Below are 26,289 nucleotides of genomic sequence, written 5' to 3'. Positions count from 1 at the left end.
CCTTGTGTATTTTGACGCAGTCTTTAACAGACGAACTAACCAGAGTGTTTGTTTGCAGAGAAATGCAATAAATTCAATGAGGAGTATGATCGCATTTGCTACAAAAGGGTTGTTAATTTACGATTTTAACGTCGAGAGCCTCATTACAAATAAAATCCTGCTTCCTTTGAAGAAGAGTTTCTTTCATACATACCTTTCTACTAGAAGATCAAAAACAACCTGGTACTTCGTATTGTATAAAACAAATATATAGCGCACGCGCTAACTTTTCCGATAAGAGCATATAAACTTCACTTAGAAACAGCTTTGAAATTGGCATTGAAAGTAAAAGGTTTGATAATGACACAAAAATATTTGTTGGACTCTACCGGCCTATGACAAATATTTTCTGCACTTTAAATACACAAAATGTGTGTCATACCATCCTGTCTCTTCTTCATGTGTTTTGAATCAGTACCGAAAGAATACTAACACGATTGTATATGGAATATTTACCTTATTATTTCAGAATAACGAAAAGTAAATAATATGATATCAAAGTCAACAAGAAATGCTGTAATAATATAAGAAGGTGAAGAGCAGAGCCACCCCGAATAGGAGTATTAAAGGGACACGTGTAGCCTTGGGATGTCTTGGCAGCAATCGTACACTGACATGCGCACTTGAGGCCAGGTTGCCTTAGATAAGGGTGATATTGGATATTTACAGTTTGAGTCGGGTTTCAGACCCACTAATCATCGAAATCTCAGATTTGTTCATTATGTGAAGTTAAATTTTATGATAAAATATGCACGCTAATGACAGAAATTTGACACAAAATGTGCTAGGTGAGACGATGTATCAAAAATGAAACAGGTTTTTGGAATCAGGTTTCAGCAAGTTGGCACCCATTTTTCGCGTTCTTTTGAAAGTGTCGTACTTTTTATAATTTTACCCGTGCAATAAGTTGATGGGAGGTTTATTCTAAAAGTGAAATAACGGGCTGTCCTAGTTTTCTTGCTAACCTATTGTTTACCCTGCCTTTGATAAGGGGTATTACATATTAAAAATATTCTTTACTCCCCCATGTAGGAAGTCAAATTATCTATATATTTATATCAAATGCAAAAAGGTAACAGATTTGATACTTTTGAGAAAATGATTAAAAACAGATCGTGCTTTGTGTTCCTATTATATCTACACTAGTTTTCCATACTTCCCTTGATAGCTATGCATTCAGTATGTCTGAATAAATGCGTATAACCTCTGGACATCATATGGTCAGTTGAAGAGAGAGGATACATACTTTTCTAACAACAAAGTTGCACAGAAATGATTTGATTATTGTTACTTAATTTATGGAATCTTGAGAGCTATTGCATTTTCTATAGAAACCAGTACTATATTGTATGTAACGTTCCAAAAAGATCTGAGAGACCCTTTCACTTAAAAATGTATACATGTAGATGTTTCCGTATATTTTTGTATAGGAAAATCTCCGAGCCATAGTGTTAAAGTCCCCAAAAGTCAATCTTTATAACACTACAAACATTTGACCTCTATTATTATAAGAGTACTTATAACAAGGCAACTGTTCACAATATCCTAGGATCAGTAGTCGTTCTGTAATTACCCTTTTGCTTGAGTTGTTGACAATTGGTCAGAATTGCAACATCGTCAGAAAACCACCCCTACTGGTCACTAACAAGTTTCCTGTGGAGACCTATAATTAGGACCCTTCAGCTATGGTCAGTTTCCAAAACATCGAATTGTCACTATCCATTTACCACTTAAGAAGAAGATTGTTTAATTCTACATCTGTCCACGGTGGGCAGAACAGCGACATGATGTAGTTAGCCGTTGTTTGCCGGTTAGATTTTTAAACTGACCGCTAATAATGAACATCATTAACGCTCAGCTTTATTTAAAAGCTGGATTTTCACTTTTTTTTACTCTCGCAACCTGAATTTTGAGGATTGATTGAAATGGTACAATGAAATTCATTGTTGCTATTTTTAAAAGATTTCCTTTCAACTAAATTTTGAATTTGGATCGAAAGCAAAGTCTATAAAATGTGTTAAGTTCGAACGAATAAATTAATACCGGTAATATGTTTCTCTTTGTGCCGTTTTTTCATGTACAAAAACGAGATAGAAAGTCTATCTGTTTTAATCCTGTTTTTATAAATTTTTTTACAGGAATGGAAGAATTGCTGTCATAAACGTGTTACTTATTGAGAAACGCGTGGCGCCCACGTTTCCAGACATATACTCTAATTGACAGAGCGTCAAGAATATTGAAATACTTGAACAATATTTCTGCCACTTTTGAAATTTATAAGTTTACTTTTACTAATTGTCACATCCGGTATCGCGTTGATTTCAGATTTGTTATCATTTTGTCATTGAACTTGAGCAGGTGCAAGTTAACATTTCCTGTCCATGTAGAATACCTGTGTCGATTAGTTGCGTCTTTTCTTTATATTCTGTTATCTAATATCAAAAGTTCTCCATATCGTCCATTAATCAACCGAATTTTTTAAAGTTTAAATGTTTTGAGTTTATAAATATCCTTCAGGCTTTGATAACTTGGTATCTCTAAGGACGGTGTTGTAGGTAGCTTTTCCCCAAAGCCATCAGACACCCCAAAACGAATTCGGGAAGCTAGCTAAAAAGTGGGATTCCCTCCCACTTTTATAGTCAGATTAATACCAGGGAAAACCTACTACACAGCTGAACTTTGGTATCTCGAAAAGCGATATCTCGAATACCATGGATATGCCGAAGTAATTTTGAAGTTCCAATTACTTATTATTTAACCCTCGGTATCTCGAATCCTTGGATATCTCAAAGCTCAAAGTTATTTCTCTGTCCCATCGAGTTCGAGATAAATACTCATGAACAGAGAAGATTTTCAAAGAATTAATGCATTTTCACTACATGACCAACAGAGCCCATCCAGAACCCCTGATCCAGGGACCTCAAATTTCACAATTTTAGAAGAGGAACCCTTGCTCATCATAACTATGCACACAGATTGTTTGCTAAATACTTAGGAGAAGAGAAGAAGATTTTTTAAGAATTTATGCATTTTCCGTATTTGAACAATAGAGCATAACCCTAACTCCAGAACCCTTGACCATGAAGCCATGAATTTTGCAATTTTGGTAGCTTATTATAATAAGCCAAACGCTTGACTGCTTGCTGTCTAAGATTTAAAAAATATTTTTGAAGATTGCATTAATTTTGATGGTTTTGGCCCCAACCCCTCAGACCCAAGGAAACAGAAACCATGAAATTCACAATTTTTGTTCCCTTTTTGTCCATAGATGCCATATACCAAAATTAGTTGAAAATGATTCAGCGGTTCAAGAGAAGAAGCTGAAAATGTTCGCAAGTCTACGATTCACGTCCGACGCACGCGTCGCAAGACGACAAAAGAAAAAAGCAATAGGTCACTTGATGGCTCAGGTGACCTAAAATGTTGAACCATTCTATCAGTTTGTCTGGAATGCTAAAAATCTTCGTGATAGACCAAATGATTTCTATGTGAATTGAATCAAATGCCTTTTCAACTCAGTACATTGTTTTATGCTGTTACCAAGTGTAAATAGTTGTTCGATTGTACTCCTCCCTGATCTAAAGCCGGCTTGTTCCTTCCACAGTTGCCTTGAATCCTTTGTATCACTGTTCTAGAGAATAATTTGCTTGGCACAGATAAAATAGTGCTGACTCTGAAGTTGTCCCATATCGATCGATCACCTTTCTTTGAAATCTTCACGATCGGACCTTTACTCCACAGAGATGGTAGTTTCTTTGTTCCAAATACTTTTAACTATGAAAAACTTTTCGAAGTATCGAACTGTTGTCTCTGTGTCTGCCTTAATATTTCTTCTGTTATCCCATCAACTGCTCCGTCTTTTCCACTATTTAATTTCGACAGCTTTGACGATTTTATCCTTCCGTATGGGACCAGTGTCCATCTCATCTATTGCATCTCAAGTTGTGGACAGTTTAATATTCATCAAAGTGCTCTTTCCACCGTTTTATACTTCCATATAGACTGCTCAGGATCTTGCCCTTTTTGTCCTTTATTGCTGTTGTCATGCTTTTCCTTTCATTACTTAGCACTCTTATTATCTCATACACCGTTTTCATGTGGCCATTACTGGTTGGTTATCCTTTCTGCTTCTGTTTTCATGTTTTCTATCCACTTTTTCCTGTTATTCCTCATGCTGCGTTTTACCTCTCTGTGTTTGGCCCTATATTTGCTTCTGAATTTTCTTTATCAATAGGTGAGAAACTCTACTATGGTGGAAAATCTATTATGTAGAAGTTTTCCCTCATAGGGAGAAAAACTACTTCCAAAAAAGTTGGGGGGAGGGGCAGTATTCAAAGGATGAATCTAAAGAAAGTTGAAACAATAGAAATCAGAAACACTATGTGCTTATCAAGGTCTTGTAAAAATACAGCGTATTATCAGATACATCTGGACACAGACAAATTGTAAAGTAAAAAAATTATAATTCTAATCATTTGTATAACCATTTACGTATATATATCATTTACAAGTAATTGGAAGTCATTATCAAGCTTTTATGGTTTAAGCATTAAAATCATTTTAAAATTTGTTCTAATTGGAACTTGGACCCTGATTTCAACATACGAGCTTTAAAAAAATTGTAGAATATTTTTTGAGTAAATACACCATTAAAATCTTCGGAATCTTTGATCTTCATTCTGTGCAACAAAGGACAAATAAATTGTCGTTTACCGACAAAGATATCATTAACTGTTAACAATTTGAAAACATTTATCTATAAATGTTTGTAATAATGAGTCAGTCAGTATAAATTCACTAACCGAAACTTTTCGATTTAGAAAGAAAGTGTATATCTGTGTAAGAAGCTGATCCCTTTGCCTCTGGCTTTACCAATATGTTGGATGATTACGAGAGGTGCATTAGCTGGCATTTAATGGCATTGTGGAGATAAAAGAAGGGTAACTCTTTAAGGATATACGCAACGTACCTTACCTACTGATAATTTTTCGAGATATTCTTAATTTAAGATTATAGTGCCATCAGATGTTTGTAGACAATAAATCAGCATGCGTTACCAGGGGTTTTGAAAAGATATCAATTGATGGAAATTCTTGTATAATTCAAAGAAAAATATACAAAAATTACTAAACATATATTCTAGATATTTTGTTTATCCAAACTTGTTTTAGAAGAAGTGTACAATAGCATATATAGACATCAAAATGTAGCACACAGTTCCTTTAAGTATTGGAACTCTTCAACTCCAGGGGAAAAGACAATAAAGTTCAAACTACGTTGCGTATGTCCTTAAAAAACCCTCTATATCTCTGCAAACAGGTAACGTATCAAATGTTTCTTTGAAAATAACCGCTCCAATGGAGACATTGATTATATTGATATATCGCTAGAAATTTCTATTTCAGTAGAACTATAGCATATGATGTCAATCAAGTTAAGTGGTAGAACAGTTAATAATAGATGATCGGTGATTGAAACTGAGTGTCCAATTCATCGATTCTGTCGAATAACTGGAGAGAAAGAGGGAGATAACATCGTCCCATAATACTCAATCTGTGTTAACAGAGAGGCTTGTCTATGAAATGATTAAATCTGAAATATGATTTGAAAATAACATACCAACACACGGAAAAACACTTCCCACAAAGAGGAGAAATGACATCATTGGAAAGATCAGAAATGACGTCATTACAACCATCAGATAACTCTATTCGTGGTCTTTGGCGGCAGTTCAGGGATTCCTCATCTTTACACGGACTCTCTCACATCTCAAAGGAAAGAACTTTTGTTCGAGGGTAAGAAAGCAGAATTATATATATATATATATATATATATATATATATATATATATATATATATATATATATATATATATATATATATATATATATATATATATATATATATATATATATATAGGAAATGAATATATTATTGTCAACGTCATTTTATTATATTTATATAATTTATTTATTTATATAATTTATTATATAATATTTTATCATTAGTAAGGATTTTATATTCACATTGATAATTTACTTTGTAGTATTTAGTGCTCCCCTTTTTACACGAGTAACAGCCTAAATACAAGTAGGTATGGGGTGCACTAAATTTTCACAGAATGATTTTTGAATTTCCAAATTCCTCATATCTATACTTACATTTATAAATCAAAGGATAACAGGAAATTAAGCACTCTAGTGAAACGGTGATCAATTCTAAAAAAAAAAAAAAAGGTTCAAGATGAATTAAAAAAATGATGACCAGCAAATTGATTTTAAAAAAAAATCAACTTGTCATAACTTATCTTTCAATTATAACATCATTATAACATCATATTGTATATACATTCTAGTTAAAATTTCCGTAATTAAAATAAGATTGACAAATCCATTAAAAAGTTTCAGAATATTTATTTGCAGAACATTTGAAAAAAGAAAATATGGGTATTTTATGAATTTTTGTGTTTTGTGGTTTCAATTTTAAATCTTACTGCACTCAGGGGTGCAACAAAACTGTTTTGTCAATGTACTCCATCTCTATACTACAAAATATATAATAAAATAATGCTCGATACTATTCAAGTTGAAATCATTATGTAAATCAACAAGCATTCTGAGAGTATTGCATTAGCAATACTAGTCCCCTACCGGCATGTGTAATCTGGTTCCCGTTAAAAATTGAAACTGCCATAATTTCTTCAAAAATCAATGAAGCGAAACGAAATGCAAACTTGATCTATAAATCATCAAGGTTAAGTCACATACCAAAAATCAGCTCAATATCTGCAAGCGTTTAGAGGAAAATTGCGGAAAATTTTCATCATCAGACACATATTTTTTAAAAATATTTCATACATAAGCAATTAAGCATATTTTGAAGTCAAATATTAAAACTTTCCGTAAATGATTAAAAATATTAACAAAGAACTGTTTTACAAAATAAGAATGAGATATTGTGTGTTAGAATTGTTTTAACAATGTTTGATAAAAAAAAAAAAAAAAAAAAAAAAAAAAAACCATACCAGATATCAGGGGTGCAACAAAATAAGGTAAAATAGGGTCACTTTAAAATCTAATATTTTATTAAAAACAAAACAAAACAAAAAACTTGTTATATCAAACTTCTGCTTTGGCTAAGATTTGAAGAAATGACTAAATTGACAAAAAAGTAATTTTTGGAGAAATTATTACATCATAGTTCTTTCATATCAAAACTTTTCAAACCAGAATTGCGACAATTAATGTTAATGTTAAATAGCAAATTAAAAGCCACTTTTTTCCACCGAAACAAGACAGGTCCTGTAAATGATAGATTTATTCGATAAATATGTTCCTTTTGTCTTTATTTTTCAAAATAGAATGCAAAACATTATATACTGATGAAAGTTTTCCAAGTTAGAACATCAAATGTTTTACTCCTCACATAAATGGGTACCCTCAGATATTTGACTGTCGTTAATGCTGCTTGTGATTTATATAACATTTTAAACCTTTTTATGGAAAGCCGTAGGGTACCATACCTTTTAATGGTCTATCGGTTATTGTCATACAATTTCAAAATTTCTTTTTTGACTTAATTGTCATACAGATTTTTAAATTCAATATTTTTTAGCATCATTACATTTTATCTGTTGCACTCCTGACATGGGATATCATTTTTTTAGTATCAGCAGTGACCATTACTTGATCAAGCAAAAGTTACTAGTCTAGATTTAAAACTCAATACATTGAATTTAACCAGGAAACTTTTTATTTCCAACATAAACCATTATTTGTTATTAAACAGATCTTAAAAAAAAAAATGGAATTTTCAAAATGTCACACAAAGGTGTTGCACTCCCGACATTTTTAGCATATTTTTTGGACATAACTTTTTTTTGTTTCTTAAGATATCATTGAGAAATTTGGCATGATTATAATGATCTGGTTTCATGATTTTAGTATTATCTGGTACTGTTTGATTTCAGGATAATCTGGTTTATTCTCGTGATAGTCATGGGGATTTCGCTGACATTAACTTTATATAACCTCAAGCTGGAATATTTCTCATACCCAACGTTGACAATTTTAAACATCAAAATGGAGGAAGAGATAACTTTTCCCGCTGTAACTGTATGTAATATTAGTCCCTACAAAATGTCAAAGTTAAATCCGGACGAGGCCACAATGGATTATTTAGAGAGAGGCAGTAATATTGGATCTTTTGTTCCACCATTGAATTTCAGTGATCCCAAGTATTTACCGTTATATGAGAACGGTACGGAAGATTGGTTGGTTAACATTAGTTACAGTGTAAGCGACATGTTTATTGCATGTAAATGGAAGGAAACGGTATACTTCGATTGTACCAAGTTGTTCACTCCGTATAAGACTGAGTGGGGACTATGCTTCTCCTTCAATGGTCTTGATACGAGGGAACCCAGAAGAACACATTACACTGGAAGCATTCTGGGATTGACGATGTACTTGCATATCAATCAAAGTGACTATGTCTTCGCTAGAAACATGGGGGCAGGAATCAAGGTAAAACTTTCTTATGAACTAAATGTCTTTCTCCAGCTTTCTTTTTGTCAGAAATGTTCCATAGTAAAGGTACATATGTTCAAATAAGAACAAATAAGGAAATCAAATCAGAAAATCAAATCACTTAAAGGCGTCGTCTCTCTTCAGTCGGAAAAGAATGGAACCAGAACTTCTATATGATTCCCTGTAAAACAAGAACGTTTCTTCTCACCTTGATATGCCCTTGATATCATATGGAATATAATTATACCCATTTTCACTGTCATGTTAACAGTTAGAATTCATCCTATTTATATTATATTTGTAACTTTCTATATATCTACTAGAGTTATGATTAACACTGAATTGCAGCTTATAAATAAGACATCTGAAGAGTACGTCTTTTTATTGTGACTTTACAGTTGGTAATCCATGTTTTTTTGCGTCTTTACAGTCAGTAAGCCACGTTTATTGTGACTTTACAGTTAGTAATCAACATTTATTGTGACTTTACAGTTAATAATCCATGTTTATTTTGACGTTAGAGTTAGTGATCCTCGTTTATTGTAACTTTACGGTTAGTAATCCATGTGTATTGTAACGTTACAGTTATTGATCCATGTTTATTGTAACTTTACAGTTAGTAATTAATGTTTATTGGGACTTAACATTTAGTCATCCATGTTTGTTGTGACGTTACACTTAGTAATCCATGTTTATTGCCTAATTGTTTGGACCGTGGATATCGGCCTGGATAGCTCAGTCGGTAGAGCACCTGACCAGCGATACAGGCATGTTTCCAGGTTCGATTCCCGCTCCAGTCATACATTTCATCCTTTCCTGTTACATAATTTGGTGCCGTTGACCCTGGACTTGCAGGTTAAGTCCTTCCAGGGGCAAAAAGAACTTGGGTTGTGTCTTTGAGGACAAGACAATTTAAGGAGGGAGGAATGTAATGGTTTCGGCCGTGGAAATCGGCCTGGATAGCTTAGTTGGTAGAGCACCTGACTAGTGATTCAGGGGTCCCTAGTTCGATTCCCTGTCCAGCCATACATTTTCTCCTTTCCTGTTACATGATTTGGGTGGAGAATCCGGGAACGCATTTTCTCCTCCCCTGTGACATCTGGTGCCGACCAGGATCCAAATGTAACAGGAGAGGAGAAAAAATAAAACAGACCAGACCGGTATTCAAACCCGTGTTCCCTGAATCTCCCGTCAGGTGCTCTACCAACATAGCTATCTGGCCACCGGCGATCGAACCCGTCTGACCGTCACAATTGTGACGTTACAGTTAGTAATTCATGTTCTTTGTGACGTTACAGTTAGTAATTCATGTTTATTGTGACGTTACAGTTAGTAATTCATGTTCATTGTGACGTTACAGTTAGTAATTCATGTTTATTGTGACGTTAAAGGTTGTGATCCATGTTTATTGAATTTACAGTTAGTGATCCACGATCACAATGAGGAGCCAAACATCATGAATTCTGGATTCTTGATTTCTCCAGGATTCACAACCTACATGCCTTTAGAGATGACAAAGGTTCCACGTTAAACTACATGTAGTAGAAATTCATAATTGACTTTAAATTGAAATATTTTTTGATATCTAGGAAAAAGAAATGTTCAGATTAATTTGATTTCGAAAGGGCAAATTATATTTTTTCAATGCAATGTACGGTTATGTAATTATTACCAAGACTGTTCTTTTTGATCATAAGAATTTGGTGCGAAATGTCGATTGATCTAAAGTAACTTGACATATCTTAAAGAGTAAATGAAAAAATATATATAAATAACGTGTTATTGCAGTACAAATTCCTTCCCCATCCTTTCAAGGCATTTGGGAATGAATACTGCGAAGATGTTGATAAAGCTGGATTTATCAACAATTTGAAACACCATAGACTGTATAGTTACAGTGGTTGTCTGCGGGAATGCAAAGAAAAGTTTGCTTTCCAGAAATGTTCATGTCGTAGTCATCATGATTTAGGTAAGATGAACACATTGATTTATGCATGATATAACAGAATTTTTATGAAGACATTTTATCGATAAATCTTAGCCTAAACTATATCTCTGTTGTTGGCAGTGTTTCACTGTCTTGATTGTGAGTTATTGGCTTTTTTTTTACCCACCCTTTTTGTCAATAGGACAATTGGAACCAATATGCTCTATCGAGAGAGATTATCACTGTCACAAGCCAGCAAGGGGCGAGTATCACATTTCTGTTGTTTGAATAGATATCAAGACTCAGTTCAAGATTGCAAACTCTTCAAATTGTAACAAGGCTTATTGTTAATTTCATTTGAGATGTAACAACAAATCTTCATACCAGGTTTTTTTTAAACTAATAAATATTACACTTAACACTTTGATAATGAAAATAGTACATGCTCTTTGTATAATGTTTCAATCAAAATAAGTTCACGTATAATGCATTATTTTTTTCATTGTCTGATTCATGGTATTTTAATTTCAGAAGAGTTTGATGGAAACTTGACACTCCAGATTGAGTGTGGTTGTCCGATTCCTTGTTCAAATATTGAGTATAAAACACACATATCAAATGCTTATTTCCCGGCCAATTTGTACGAGGATTGGATCAAAGCTACATTCGGGTACACTGACATACGGTAAACCCTAAGTATAGGGAACATTTATGTTGTGTGTGATGCAAGAACTATGGCATTGAAATATTCTGAAATTTCTTAAAGGAACTGGACGAACAAGGCGTGCAAATTGCCTATAGCTTCAAATGTATAAAGTTATATTCAGTTTGTGAAGGTAGTATTTAGAGTAAACTTCATATTATTGAAAAATATGAAATTCTGACAAAGCTTTTCTGCGGAAAAATTCTTTCAGCAAAAATCATTTTATGATTTAAAAAAAGTTGTATTCTTGGGTTTCAGTTTTTTTCACAACTACCCTTTATAGCTCTTTTGTGAAATGACCCTTGACTAAATGGACTTCAAATATTTCTCGGAAAGATACGAATGTTGTTTCATAAATGTGTATTTTTGGTATAGCGGATCTTTGCCGTGTGTTCTTGTTAACCGTAATATGAATAGTTTTACATTACTTTGAGTATAATCTTTAAAAAAAAATGAAACGAAGATTTACTCATACAGAAAAATTGTTTGATTAATTGATTGCTTGTTGTTTAATGTCCCTCTCAAGAATTTTCACCCATATGGAGACGCCACCACTTGCCGGTGGAGAGCTGCAAATTTTGACCTATACTCTTCACTTAGGGACATTGAGCAGTGAGGAATCTTTTTCGTGCCAGCACCAACTGCAACACGGGACATCGGTGTATACAGTCTCATCCGAAGGACCGGTCTCCACGTCCCACAGTGGGATTCGAACCCGCGACGTAAGGATCAACTCCTTTCACCGCGACTCTAGAGCAAACGCTCTAACCTCTACGCCACGCAGGCGCCCAGAAAAATTGAAAAAAAAATGTAATATAGTATGAAAAATGATCATTTTTGCCTTCTTTGGTGTGTTTTTGCTATTTACTAGACCGAATAATTTCAATGTTTGTGAGATTGATGCAAATTATGGAGATTTTACAAAAAATATACGTTAATGTTATGTCATAATTGAGATTTCATTTTTTTTTCCTTTCACACAAAAGGCATTTTGCTCACCGTGTTCGCCCATCTTCTTAACAAAAGACATGAAGATCAGAAACCTTCTATGTGCAAATCACCATCTTGTATCTATAACAAACTAATTTTCAAATCAGCTTCATAGAAACACTTGTTATTTGTGAACTTATTGGCTTTGAATTAATTTCAAGAACAGCTGAATCCATGTAAATAACATTATCAATTTTAGTTCATGAGGCCTTTGAAAATTGAACATCTTTAAAGAATTAAAAAAAGGAACTGTTAAGGCTTATGTATTCTTGTCTTAATAGGACCCATTCGATTTTCTTTTAAATGAGTCTGTATCAGATGATTTTTTCCAAATAAATGTGATAAATCTATTTAAATAATGAAATATAAGGTAATAGCGAACAGTATTCAAGCTCAAAAGTCCATTAAACAATACAATATTTCGGAGCAGAGCAAACAGGACCTCTGAAACACCAGAGGTGGGACCAGGTGCCATGGAGGAGTGAGCATCCCAATAAAGGACTCGAACTTACCCTCAAACCATTCTCCTTTTAAAATTCCATCTACTGCATGTTTACCTTATATCAATAATGTTTGGTTTTGATTCCCGGTAACAGCACCTTAATAAATCTACAGTATGCATGATAATTGTTCAATCATATTTCTAAACAATTTAACATGATGATCATCTATGTCGTTTTCACTATGCATTTGTTTCTCAGAGAAAACATCATGGAAGTGAGGATATATTATGAAAGTCTGGTATATAAAAGCTTTGAGAAAATTCAGAAAATCACATACATTGAAATTCTGGGTGAGTGTTTATGTTCTCTATTGTTCGTTCATTATTGATGATTTATCCTTTACAATGTTATGGAATCTCTACTTAATGGATTACTCGATCTATGTCTAATTATTGGATTCAGCACTGGAATCTATAATCGTGAAATTAACCTTAAGCCAGACAATTGCTACATTGTATAAATATTTTCGCAAAAAACATAAAATGAAATAATTTGAATTTTTTTTAAGGAACAATAGGAGGACAGATGGGTGTTTTCCTGGGAGCCAGCCTACTGACGCTCTCCGAGCTCATAGAAGTCTTGTTCCTGTCTATCATTGTTATGTGTAAGAAAGCACTCCGTCCTGCAAGATTAGCTCCCTCTCCTGCTCCCGGTACATCCAGGAAATCTCCATTAAGCATCAGTAATGGTCCGTTGTGATATCCACTCATTCTCAAAAGTGGAATATACACAGCGCTACCGATACCATGATATCATTTTAGGCAGGGGATTGAACAAATGAATAGAAGTTAGAGAAATACTCGTCAGATAAACTTACATTTTGCCTTTTTAACCAGGATTTTGGTGATTCTAGAAATTACAATTTTTTTTTAATGTTTCAGCAATAAGTTGGGTGACTTTATAAAAATTCAACTCATAGCTTCAAAATACAATTGATACAGAAATCTGATCTAGTGTAGATCCAGGATTTTTTCCAGAGATTGGAGGTGGGCGGTTTACACACTCAAAAAGAAAATCCCACTCAGAATTATTTTGATAAGCAAAGAAAAACTTTATCAACTTCTCCAAACCCGTAAATTCTATTTCGGGGGGAGGGGGGGGGGGGTAGGACAAATCGCTTTTGATAAAGGGGGTCCAAGGTCATTTTTTGGGTTACTTTACTTAAGAAATTACTTAAAAAATTCCGGGTGCAGTGGGAGGTGTCTGGATTCTGCATGCTAATATTAAATTAATTTAATGGTTTAAAACTGAGAAATGCACTACTTGTCGAATACCAAAGGCTAAAATGCATTGATCAGGTTCCTGTCCGTCTGTCTTTATATGTTAATACATGTATCATGCAAAAGATATTTCACTGATTTTTAAAAAAAAACCTTGAAGATGAGTTATTGTATATGCGAAGACTCTTTCAAAATATCACATGACATGTACGTATTTCTTGACATATTGAAATAAAACGTTATACAAGTCCTGATTTCTTGGATTCATAATTCTTTGTTGCACACTATATCATTGCACATACACACACACCCTCTCTCACACACACACACACACACACACACACACACTATATATATATATAAATATATATATATATATATATATATATATATATATATATATATATATATATATATATATATATATATATATATATATATATATATATATATATATATAAACCCAACAGTTCCCCGAACTCCTACATCAGGATCGAACCAAATTAATCATTTCAATAAAGTTGAGAAAATTAAAGTTAAAAAAAACATCCTCAGCTCTTAGATCTGAACCAAAATATATCAGTAATACAGTCTATAAGCTTGTATAAAATTGTAGGTAAACCCGAACAAGCTTAAGCTTTACTTTAAAGTATTTGAAAAGTTATGTTTATGTATCATTTACAAGTAATTGGAAGCCATTATTCAAATCGTCATGATTTATGCATTATATTGATTTTAAAATGTCTTTTATTTAAATTTGAATCATGATTTTCAAATAAAAATTTGAAAAGTAGAATCTTCTATTAGTAAACATACTAATAACACTTTTGGTCGTTTTGGAATCTTTGATCTTCGGTGTCTTTTCACATTCCGTAGTCAAATTCTGTATAATAAGCCTAACAATAGGTATGAAACAAGTCAGCCAAAATAAGACCCAATGAAAGGCTATATTTGCTAACAAGGTCATTATAACGACCATAAAATTTCGAAATGCTGACTTTAAACAAGGTTGTTGAAATCCCTGCAACATCAGCTTATTTTTCAGTAGACTTCCTCGGTTTAAAAATTGATCGTACTCGGAGTATGCTCTTGAGTATCGAATAAGTTGGGTAAAGAAAACACCATATGCTGGTGTTAACGGGATCTTACTTTATAGATAAGGAAAGTTGACGATGAAAATGTTAAAGTCATCACCTTTGTAATACAATTTAGTTGTTAGTTGTCCCTTATCGTCTATAGTCAGTAAAACATCCAAATATGAAACAGATGTGGCAGACTTTGTGGTGTCTTTTATTTCAAGTTCACTGGGATATATCAAAACGACATATAAATGAAAGAACTGGTTAATTGATATTACATCGTCAATATATCTAAATGTCGAGTTGAAGGCCACAGCAAATATTTTCTTCATCTTATGCAGAAGTTTTTGAATAAATTCTGTTTCATAGGAATATAAAAAGAGGCTGGCTAATAAAGGAGCACAATTAATGCCCATCGAAATTCCAACAGTTTATTGGAAGACCTGGTCTTCAAAAACTACATAAATGTTGTCAATGAGACTCCAGCATCTTTCTTATATCAACTTCAGAGTACTTGTGTATAGAATCAGAGTGAGTTTTAACAAAGTCATTTTGTTGATGACCAATCACAAGATAGAGGAAACTTTCCAATTTCCATTTTATTGAAGAAACAGTTATCTATGATATCAAAAATTCTAGTTTTTCATTTATCTTGAGGAATGGTTGTATAAATTGTTGAAAAGTCGTACGTTTTGATGTTACTGACATTTGAAAAATTTGGCGATTTTAAATTTTCTAAATGTTTTTTGAAATTTTTTGAGAATTCACATCTGATTTACACCACTTCTAGAATATGCTGTAGCACAGTACGTCTGAAGTTTCTCCTTAATAGCAGTAAATATTTTTTGTAAGGATCGGGGCTTAGTAGAACATTTGCTTGACCCTTCAATGTATCTCTGTAAGGATTTTTATGAAGTTTAGGAATCAAGTAGAGGGAGGATAGCTCGAACTCACCTTCGTTAATTGGAATGTTAAAGGTTTTAAATACTGAAATTTGGTTTTATAGAATGTCATCTTTAGAAAGTGAAACTGGGAGTAAGTTGGATATCCAAAAGTAGAATTAAAACCAAGTTCTTCGAAAATGCAGTCATAATAATGAGCCTTGCAAACAAAAACGATATTTTTACAAGCTTGAACCATATTTTTATGTAGTCTTTCTAGTTTTTTGGTCACATTCGATTTAGTGAAAACGGAAAGATAGATGGCTTGCATATTGCCTTTTAAATTTCTTATTCGATTCTTTAATATATTTCTAAAACATTTGATCCATTCTGGCAAAGTGTTCAGATCTTCCTTTTCATAATTAGCCCAACGGTTGGCATAATCTTCCATAGAATTCTTAATAGAAATGAATTGATCGGAACTCCTTGTATTTACGACCTTTTAATATGATCGCTTTAAGATCTTCATTTTCAACTACTGTATATTGACATCATCAGTAACGACATGCCCAACGGGAATGTATTGAAAGAAGAAGAAGAAGAGCAAGTCTTAGAACACTTGAGAGGATTTTGTTTTAGATCTTCAATATCTAGGCACTCTATGGTTTGTTTATAATTGAAGTTTGGAAGCAACAGTTTGGGAATATCTAGCATATGCTGTTAATAAAGCAAATTGGACAATTGATAATAGATGATCAATTATTTAAATTTATGTATTATTCATCGATAATGTGGAATAGCTAGAGAGAAAGAGAAATTACATAGTGTCATAATACTCAATCTGTCTTAACAGGGTGGCCTCTCTATGACGTGATTAAAACTGAGATATATTCCTACAAATGGAAAATCACACCCCATATAATAGATTTCTCTTTCACTATGATCCATGTATGTAAAACGAAAGTGTTTTTGGTCATGGTTACAATTGACACTAGCAACCAATCAATTTTTCCATGTGGATGGAAATCAAATCATTTATACTATAGCTAAAAATTGAATATCAATAATTTTATAATTATTCTTATTTACTAGTATAATAATGATACACATTTTACGTGTTTTAACAAAACAAGACATTGATATTAAATTTAGACATAGTTCTTTGATAGACTTTAGAATCTATATATATATATCTACATCTCTCTCTCTCTCTCTCTCTCTCTGCTGATACAGATTTTTTCTTGATTTTGACAATATTCAAGATCAATTTAAATTAATACCAGTTGTTGCATGTATTTCACATAAAAACACTTTTAGAGTTTGACTTCAATACGTTGGTTTTTTGAAAAATCCTATCCGTTGCCCAGCAACAAATTTGGATGTTTTGATAAATAAAAAGCGGAAAATTAAAAAGTGTCGAAACAATATTCTTTTTAAGATACAAAAACAAACTTCTAAGTAATACATGTAGAATATAACTCATTTATTTTAAAGAAATAAATCGGTAATGTATAAATACTTATTCCATGGCAACAGCAAACCATGTTTGTTCTATCATTTTGATTCTCCTTCTTCATTTTTTTAAAAAAAATATTTTGCTCCTCCGGGAACCAAAATTAGACTAACAAAATCTTGTATCTTGTGCTATGCAATCAGGTTTTGGATTTTTCAATTCTATTTTGGGGTAAATTTTACACAATGATATCTGGTTCTCAGAATTTTCTGAGAGATTACTCAGTAGCAATTTCGCCTTTTTGAATGTCATTGATAATAATGTCTGCAGATGTGTAATAAGTTTCAAAATTTTGATTTTCATATAGAAGGCCATTTCGGGGACGAAAAAACATTTTTTATACAAAAAACCTAAATCATATACATTGTATTGGAATATGATTGTTTGTGTTCTTAAAAGTACTGGGACACAGATTTGAAGTTCATATTTTCTAAAATTTTCTAAATAATATCATGGCTTATGTGTTGCTAGAGCATTTCACACCGAAATATATTAAAAGCGTGTTAAGAAAATTCTTTTATCTGGAAATTACTAAAACTATGATTTTCGGGACGAGTTTGATTGACACGTAACCTTGCACTTTCACAAAGTAAACTTTATCCATAATACTTAAGAAAAGTCTAAATTTTGTTGTGTATTAATGAAAAATATGAAAATTGTAATCTAGAAAGTTCAGAGTAGAAATGCAAGAAAGCAAAACCAACTCACTAGTATTGTCAGTCCGTGCTCAGTGATGTGTGCAGACTAAACAAATTGAACACACCCGGTTAAACGTAAACACTAAGAATAACAGAGCTCGTGCCCTCTTTACAAACACAGGTGTTTGACGTGATGTTATGAAGAATGTCGTTGTCATGAAATTCTTAGAATATTCATGTAAAATGAAGTTATTTTTTTTTTTTTAATAAGAATTACATTTAAAATTGTAAACAGTGCAACTGTGTCCAGCCCCTTTAAGATGTTCGATGAGGTTTCAGAATTTTCCTTTTCATCATGGGGAAAATTAGGGGCCGAAAATAGAAAAATGACATTTTCCTGCAACGAAAAGACCATGGCTTTTTAAGGTCACCTTAGTGTAATGCAACCTTGTGAACGCTAAATTAGCCATGTTAGCTTAGATCAAGATAGTGGAAATTTCAATCAAATTACCCAGGTTAGAAGGAGAATACATTGAAAGACAAAACTTATGTGCAGTTACATGTAGCACTGTATTATGATGTCCTTTAATATATAACCCATACCATTTTTAACGAAGAATTTTTTGAAAGTTTTTTTTATTGGGGGAGGCTCCCCCCAATTGACTCACAGTGTGGGTATAATCATATTCCGAAACCTCATTAACAACATTAAGGCATTATAGAACATGTTCCAAAATATGATTTTCCTACTGCTTAAGATCTGATGGGAGCTTTAAATAACATGGTCTTATTGAACTCCACAAAGATACAAAAACAAAACAAACAAAAAACACCCATCCCCTTCAAAAACTTTTTGGGTTCCAAAATTGCTTTCTGAATGAAAACCTTATTGCATATTGACAGAACATTTGTAATAATATTCCTAAAGATATTTTATGTACTTCTTAAAGTCTGAGACGCTATATTTAAACCGAAAAAATCTGATGAATTTTTCTCTCCAAAACAGCAAAGCCACATTAGTCCTATTAATGTGGAGTGAAATATTTCAACAGCAACACAAAAAATCTGATTAATCGGCCCAAGTTTGCAACGTTGCCCATGAGCCCTTTGTTTCTGTTCTCTGGCCACAAGGAAAATTTCTCAGAAAAGTAATCCTTTATTTCTTCTGTTTAAAATAATTTAAGCTTATTTAATATTTGTTTGCCATGTATGTTATTTTAACAAATTTGTTTCTTATAGATGATGTTAAGTTACATATGTTCATATGTAACCTATCTTATACAGTAAAATAGGTTATATATCTTAAATGTATTTGTTTTTATTAGAGTTATCTGTATTTATTGAATATTGACATATTTAAAAAAACCAGTTATGAAAATGTGTCGTGAAAAGGTAAGACATATATACATGTAATTTTTTAAATCGCTTTCATTCTTTCCTAGAGTTAATTCGAGGTGAGTTTAAATCGTTAATAGAAATGATATTTCACAATTAAGTAGTTTGGACATTTACTACAAAGCCGTATCCCAGATTATTTTGTTCAAAAATACAAATATGATACTGCAGTAAAATATACAATTAGTGCAAGTTAGTGTAAAGTGTGTGTTTCTAATTTTGCCCTTGCCGGAAAACGTTTTGCCAGTTTCCGTTAAAAAGGAAATAGAGTAGAAACATTCTATCCTGAAGATGCTTGTTGACTTGTCAAACCGAGAAATATTCTGAGTTTTCAAGCTATATCAAGGGCGATATGAAGAATGTAAAAGGTAAGATTTTAACCAAACCCTTCATTACATCACTCATACCTATCTCATTATGTTTTATTCTTATAAATTAATTTTGTTTAGAGAACAGTAGATCTATAGGAGACATATGGCGAGACTACAGATCTACCACGACATTACACGGAATAGCGCATATTACGGCAGAAAGGTCACGACTTTCCTGGTAAATAAATATAGGAATCTGAGAAATACAGCTATATAGAGAAATTAAAAGTATAAACGACAACTTATTACAATGTCACAATTTTATTTTTAATAGCATGCCATTTTCAGTAACAGAATTACTATTTTGTTTTTTCACTTCAAGTTCGTGTTCGAGTACTCGACTATCCTTCGTTCATACCAACTATCAGCTAAATATATTTTACTCGGTTATTCGTTAAAAATGTGCTACTTTATAGTAAACATAAGTTCGAGGTAATAAAATTTTATTTTCCTTATTCTGCATCAGTGTTTTCGTAATAAACCCGCGTAAGAGAAAAGCTTAAAACCGTTCTAAGGTCACTGTTCTTAGTAATAAGGAGATATTTGTAGATTTATTTTTGATCGTCAAACATACAATGTATCTTCAAAATCTGCTGTCTGGGCATGTTTTTAAAGCTTTCACGGTGGAAAGACTGAAAAATTAAAATTACTTGAAGCTACAATGATGTTTTGTGTCTTTATTAACATAAAATTTATTATATCATTTTAAAGGACTAAAGACCGACATCCGTCTAATTCGAGGTTAAATTGAACCTTTTCTCGTAAGTTCTCCGCAAAATCGCCAAGGTAAAGAGCCCGAAAAATAACGGATGCTACCACAAACAAAATCGTAATAGATTTTCTACCTCCAAGTGCTGAAAATGGAGAGGGCTTATAAAATTATTTGGATTCTAGCTTCAAATTTCAAAATTCCGATTCGCAATAGAATATTTTCATGCCTAATCATGTGCAAACATGTACCTGTAATTTAGGAAATATTTCAGCATTTACAGTTGTTTTTTTTTTTCTCATGTTTCATGTCAATTCATTTTTTGAATGTATTGGTTTTTATAACAGCATTTCATAATTAAAATTTTATACGAGGGTGTTTCAATAAATAATGCAACAAACAGTATATCATAGTAAATGTAGATCTGTTTACTTTTATTTTTTCACAGTTGAAGCGTTCAATTAAAGAGCTTCTAATCACAGAAAACCCCATGATTTTTCCTATTCTCCTTGCAAAGTAATTCACTTTTAAAGTATGCATGGTAAATACACTGAGCTGAAAATTGTCTAAAATGATCTCTGCCAAGGAGATGAAAATGAGAGCGTATGTGAAAACTGCTTCTTTAGATTAATCGCCGAAGAACTTACATGTATATTTAAGATGTGATTTTTATATGTGGAAAGAATAGTCTTTAACGCTGTTTAATTTTCAGATTGATTCAGAAATTCAAAAGTAAAAGAGGAGAGTTAAAATATAACAGTCAAACTGGTCGATTGAAATTTGCAGGGACACCAAAAATTATCTATGCTATGTGCAACATGATATCTGAAAATGTCAGATTTACATCGAAAGACATTGCTTAGACATTAAGCATTTCATCATCACAACATTTTATAGAATTCTGACAACGGAAATGAATATAATAATATTAGATAAGTGCCTTATTTTTTTTTAAATTGCCTAGGAGAAAACACATTAAACGTGTTAACGGTCTATTTAAAAACAAATATTTTAACAAAATAGAAAATTTGTTAAATTTGCATGATAGATGACGAAACATTGGTGCACTTTTTATAGCCAAAAAGGAAGATCAATAATAAAATGTGGAATCAAAGAAAAACCTATCGTTCTTATTATTGTAAAGAGAAACAAGGACCCCAAGCATGTTTTATTAGTTTTCATTTTTTAAGAGGTCCAGTAAACGCATAAAAACAATCAGAGGAAGATTGTACAATATTAGATATGTCATGGGAAGTGATATTCATCAGTGTCTTTGGGGCATCCCTAAAGATGAGTATGCTGAGGTTTTCTGGTCATGGGTACAAAGACTTAAGACATGCGTAAAGGGTAATAGGGAACGTTTTGAGGGATTGAAAATATTTAGAATATGTATTATGTACTTCTCTTACTTTTAGATGACCTATTGCATTTTTTATTGATCGACCCTCGTATAATTTGATAGAAAGAAAAGTAAACTTTTTACAAATTATGGGCTAATGATTTTGCAGGAACTGGACACATGTAAATAATGGTATATGATGGGAGCGTGGAATAAATATTGTAATATTCTGAAAATGACAAAACTTTGGCATAAAATATTTTAAAAGTACGACTATCGTTCGACTAAAGCATCCAGCTATTCGACTAAGCTGTCCGAGTAAACGTAAATCCTTGGTATTTACCCTATTTTTCTTTTGTTTTATTTATTTTTTTCATTAACTTTGCTGGTGGATGACCAAAAGAAATGCAAAAGTAGTATTTGGCTATTCTTCTCGAAAAAAGACAAAAAAAAGTCCATTCACAGATTTTGTCCGTATCGTGTACCAAATACATTAGAATGGTATTTCTGTTCAATAAATTTCGACGTAGATGTGCCATGGCTACTCATATGTAATCATCTGCTGAATGCGGATTAACTATCCTTCTCATATTTTTTGTCTAACTGTAATGATATATATATATATATATATATATATATATATATATATATATATATATATATATATATATATATATATATATATATATATATATATATATATATATATAGCTGAAAAGTTTTAAAATGTTACTCGTCTGCTTAAAGTGTTTGTTTGAATTGAATGAAACTTAAAATCTAACTTTGATATAATTTCAAATACTATCTCTTATTGAAGTTTTTATCCCCTTATGACTAATATAAATGAAAGTAGAAATGGATACCTTATTTTATTTCAATGAATAGAAAAAATCCTTTTAATTATTTCAATTTACTTCAGAATTCTTTTTCAATTAATAGAATCTTGTTACAAAAATGTAATACTTCACACCAGAATATATCAGTTTATTTCACATAAATAGAGCTTCAATATTTCCAGAGACTTTTTGTTTCCACAGTGTTTTCTGGGCAGTGTTAACATCAGCCATACTCACAGCCTTCATTGTGGTTGCGTCTTTGCTGTTTGCATACTATGGTGACTTGAATACCTTAACTACAATGAGTATTAAACTCAAGGAAGAACTTGATTTTCCTCCTGTTACATTTTGTCCCTTATCTAAATATAACTTCTCAAAAATTCAAAACAATACATCATTTCTTAGGTACTTGTCATTTGTGAGCAAAACTAGTTCCCTTTCTGCTGGAATCGAACTTAATTTCAGTGACCCGGAAAACACCTTTTTACACGAGGATGGAATAGACAATTGGTTGAACTATGTCGGATTTGAAGTGAACGAGACATTTCTGTCCTGTAGTTACAGAGAAAAAATGATGAAGTGCTTCGATCTGATGATACCAAAACTGACTGACATGGGGCCTTGTTTTATGTTAGACGACAGTGTTCTGTCTCCGACTTCTAATCCTGGGAAATCCCATGGCTTATCTCTCTTGCTGCATATTGACCAGGATAATTTCGTGCACACAGAAAGCATGGCTGTTGGAATGAGTGTATGTATGTTCCCTAAAGCGATCCTGAATTAAAATATTTTGAATATGTTCATATCTTACATACAAAGCATTTAATCTAGGTAGCTATCCATCCTAAAGATGAAGAACCCAACATGAACCTTGACAGTTTCCTCATTGGCCCCGAAACAGTAACAGAAGTAGCCCTCGAATATAAACAAGTAATTTTGATAGTTTGTTTGAGTTACATTTGTATTCATGACAGACGCTTCATACATATGCTTGATTTATCTAATACATGTATTTCAGATATATCCTCCATCTATCTCTGATTTTTTTTTTTTCAACGCAGTACATTCAACATTCGGAAATGTCAAAATAGTTCAAAATTCATTGCGATCTTTTTTCCTCTCGAAAAATCTGCAATTATTCAAAACCTTTGGTGGCAAGTCGTGTTATTCTTTGAAAGAAGAATTGAGGATATTGAGTTTCAGAAAAAAATGATAATTTAATACGCTTTTGGAACCCATGCATCCTTAACAATATTACAGGACGTTTATTTACCTGCTCCCTATTTGGCCTTTACTGACGGTCATTGTGTGGACGTCACCAGTCCTAACTTAAACTCCCCTTTACAGCACCATCAGATCTACAGCCATCGCGCCTGTGTCCGAGAGTGTAAGAGCAGATTTATTATCAGTCACTGTGGATGTAGAGGACACACATACCAAGGTGTGTCTCTTTTTGTCACAAATTTTAGTATATTTGAATAGAATTTACTAAGTTCACTTAATTTTCCTGTCGTGACTATATATTTTTCCAGGATCGGAGAAACTTTGTTCTTTTCACCAGATGCATACTTGTGTTCTCAAACAAGAAGGTGAGCTGCTTTATATCTTCGAACACAGCTAAAGGGTTGTGAAAGTTGTGAGAGCTAGAGGAAAACTTTACAGTACGTTTCAAAATTGAAAAAAAAAGAATCATATATATATATATGTATGTATATATATATATATATATATATATATATATATATATATATATATATATATATATATATATATATATATATATATATATATATATATATATATATATATATATATATGTGTGTGTGTGTGTGTGTGTGTGTGTGTGTGTGTGTGTGTGTGTGTATGTGTGTGTGTGTGTGTGTGTGTGTGTGAAGGTTTTAATGGGGAATAAGACATTCCAATACGTGATCTCAAAGTAAAAAGTACATATAAACTTGAAAGAGAATGATCATGCTTTTTAAAGTACATGCATGCATAATGTATTCATGACTTAAAAACACAAACTTGATTTCAGATGTATTTGAACAAACACAATCACAAAGAGATATATGTTCATGTCCAAGATCGTGTATAAGAACATATTTTGAGAAGCAAATATCGTCTGTAACGCTTGGCAAAAGAACAACAATGCTCAAACACAATGGAAAAAATATAAGCAGGTTTGTATAATTATTTCAAAGTCCAAGCTAAAAAAAACGAGATATCAACAGTTTTGTATAATACAATTATGGTCTTCCGTGTAGTATCAGGTGAACCCATTTTAAGAAATATTGACCGAAAATACAGAAACGATATTGACGGAGCCTGCGAGGTCAACATCAATCTCTGTGTATGAGGTCAATATAGCTTGACATGGGTCCTTGCAACCACATATTAACCGTGCATTGAAGTACTTAATTGTTATATTATATAATTGCTCTGATAACTGATAAAACATAGTCTTATATCTAGGATTGACGATAATGTAATAGACTCAAAATCTTTGTTTTTTTTAAAATCTAAATATTCCTGTAAAGGTTGGTCGTTTTTGAACGTTAAACACTTTCATAGTCTACGAATTCCGAGTTCTGAGTGAGCGAAAAAAAAATTGATGCGGCCTTTTTTTGTTCACAAAAGAAGTGGTGAGTTGAAGAAAGTCTTTAAATATCACCTAGAAGAAAAACTATTTGTTGCATAAAGTCCCTACCACCTAGGGAAGATAAAGTTGTAATTTTTTTCTTCGGTAAAATCCCAAGAATTATTCATATATAATAAAGACGAAATACAGCAAACTATTATGAATTATTTTTCAAACAATTAAGCAATTTTGTTATTTATTTATTACAGTAGTCAATTTCCATTTACATCAGAACAAATAAATTCACTGAATTTAATGTAACACGTGGTTTTTGCATTCATCATTTGTTCATTACATGTAAATCGATTCCTATTGTAGAGAAAATTTTGCCCACGTGTTCATATATTACCGTTCATTGATCAGAGAGAGAAGAAAACAGATCCCGAAGATGAACATACTTAGTCTTTTAGGTATATAGTTGTTTTCCGATATCTAGGAATTTATGTACAATACATGTAGTACAAACTGAAAACAAACATTTATGTGCAATAAATTAACTTTTTATCCATTTATAGGCAATCTTGGTGGCTACATGGGTATATTCCTTGGAGCTAGTATTCTAAGTTTAGTCGAGTTATCTCAGGTCATCCTACAGGCAGTTAAGCACACAATCACAGTGATAATAAAGAGAAAAAAGAAAGCGGATAACCCAAAAGATGACATATATGTTGTCATGGAATAAATACTTCATTAATTTACTGAATATTTTAGTAGCCTATTGACTGTATTACTACAAGCATGTTCAGTTGTATTTAACGAAATGAACTTGTACTTTGCTCTATGTAGGTCCGTCTTAAAGATGATATTTCAAGTAAAAAATCACTACAAGTATTATGTTATAGAACATAAAAGTTTAATAAACATGTCTGGATTGAGACTTATTCTAAGTTTCTGGAGCATTATTGGGCACAGGTTTTATTTGACAGTGTCTGTAGAAATTGTAACCATATTGGTTCTCTGCTTTACTCTGGTAGTGCCGT

At 32.3% G+C, this 26,289-nt stretch overlaps 1 protein-coding gene across 1 annotated transcript; it reads left to right on the top strand.

Moving 5' to 3' along the window:
• The first annotated feature begins 5,694 nt into the window (after positions 1–5,694).
• LOC133201044 (acid-sensing ion channel 1-like) lies at positions 5,695–25,991 on the top strand. The gene is made up of 12 exons (XM_061336846.1): positions 5,695–5,834; positions 8,009–8,564; positions 9,988–10,086; positions 10,356–10,536; positions 10,697–10,756; positions 11,026–11,179; positions 12,889–12,980; positions 13,199–13,372; positions 22,854–23,422; positions 23,503–23,601; positions 23,932–24,058; positions 25,825–25,991. The coding sequence occupies exons 1-12, from the start codon at positions 5,695–5,697 to the stop codon at positions 25,989–25,991; spliced, it is 2,418 nt and encodes an 805-aa protein (XP_061192830.1).
• Positions 25,992–26,289: the final 298 nt, after the last annotated feature.

The sequence above is a fragment of the Saccostrea echinata genome, unplaced genomic scaffold, assembly GCF_033153115.1.
Source record: "Saccostrea echinata isolate AGI-Se365-2 ecotype Australia unplaced genomic scaffold, CSIRO_AGI_Sech_v1 ptg000042l, whole genome shotgun sequence".
Taxonomy (NCBI): Eukaryota; Metazoa; Mollusca; class Bivalvia; order Ostreida; family Ostreidae; genus Saccostrea; species Saccostrea echinata.
Note: the sequence above shows the minus strand (reverse complement) of the source record. Positions and strands in the feature narration are given on the sequence as shown.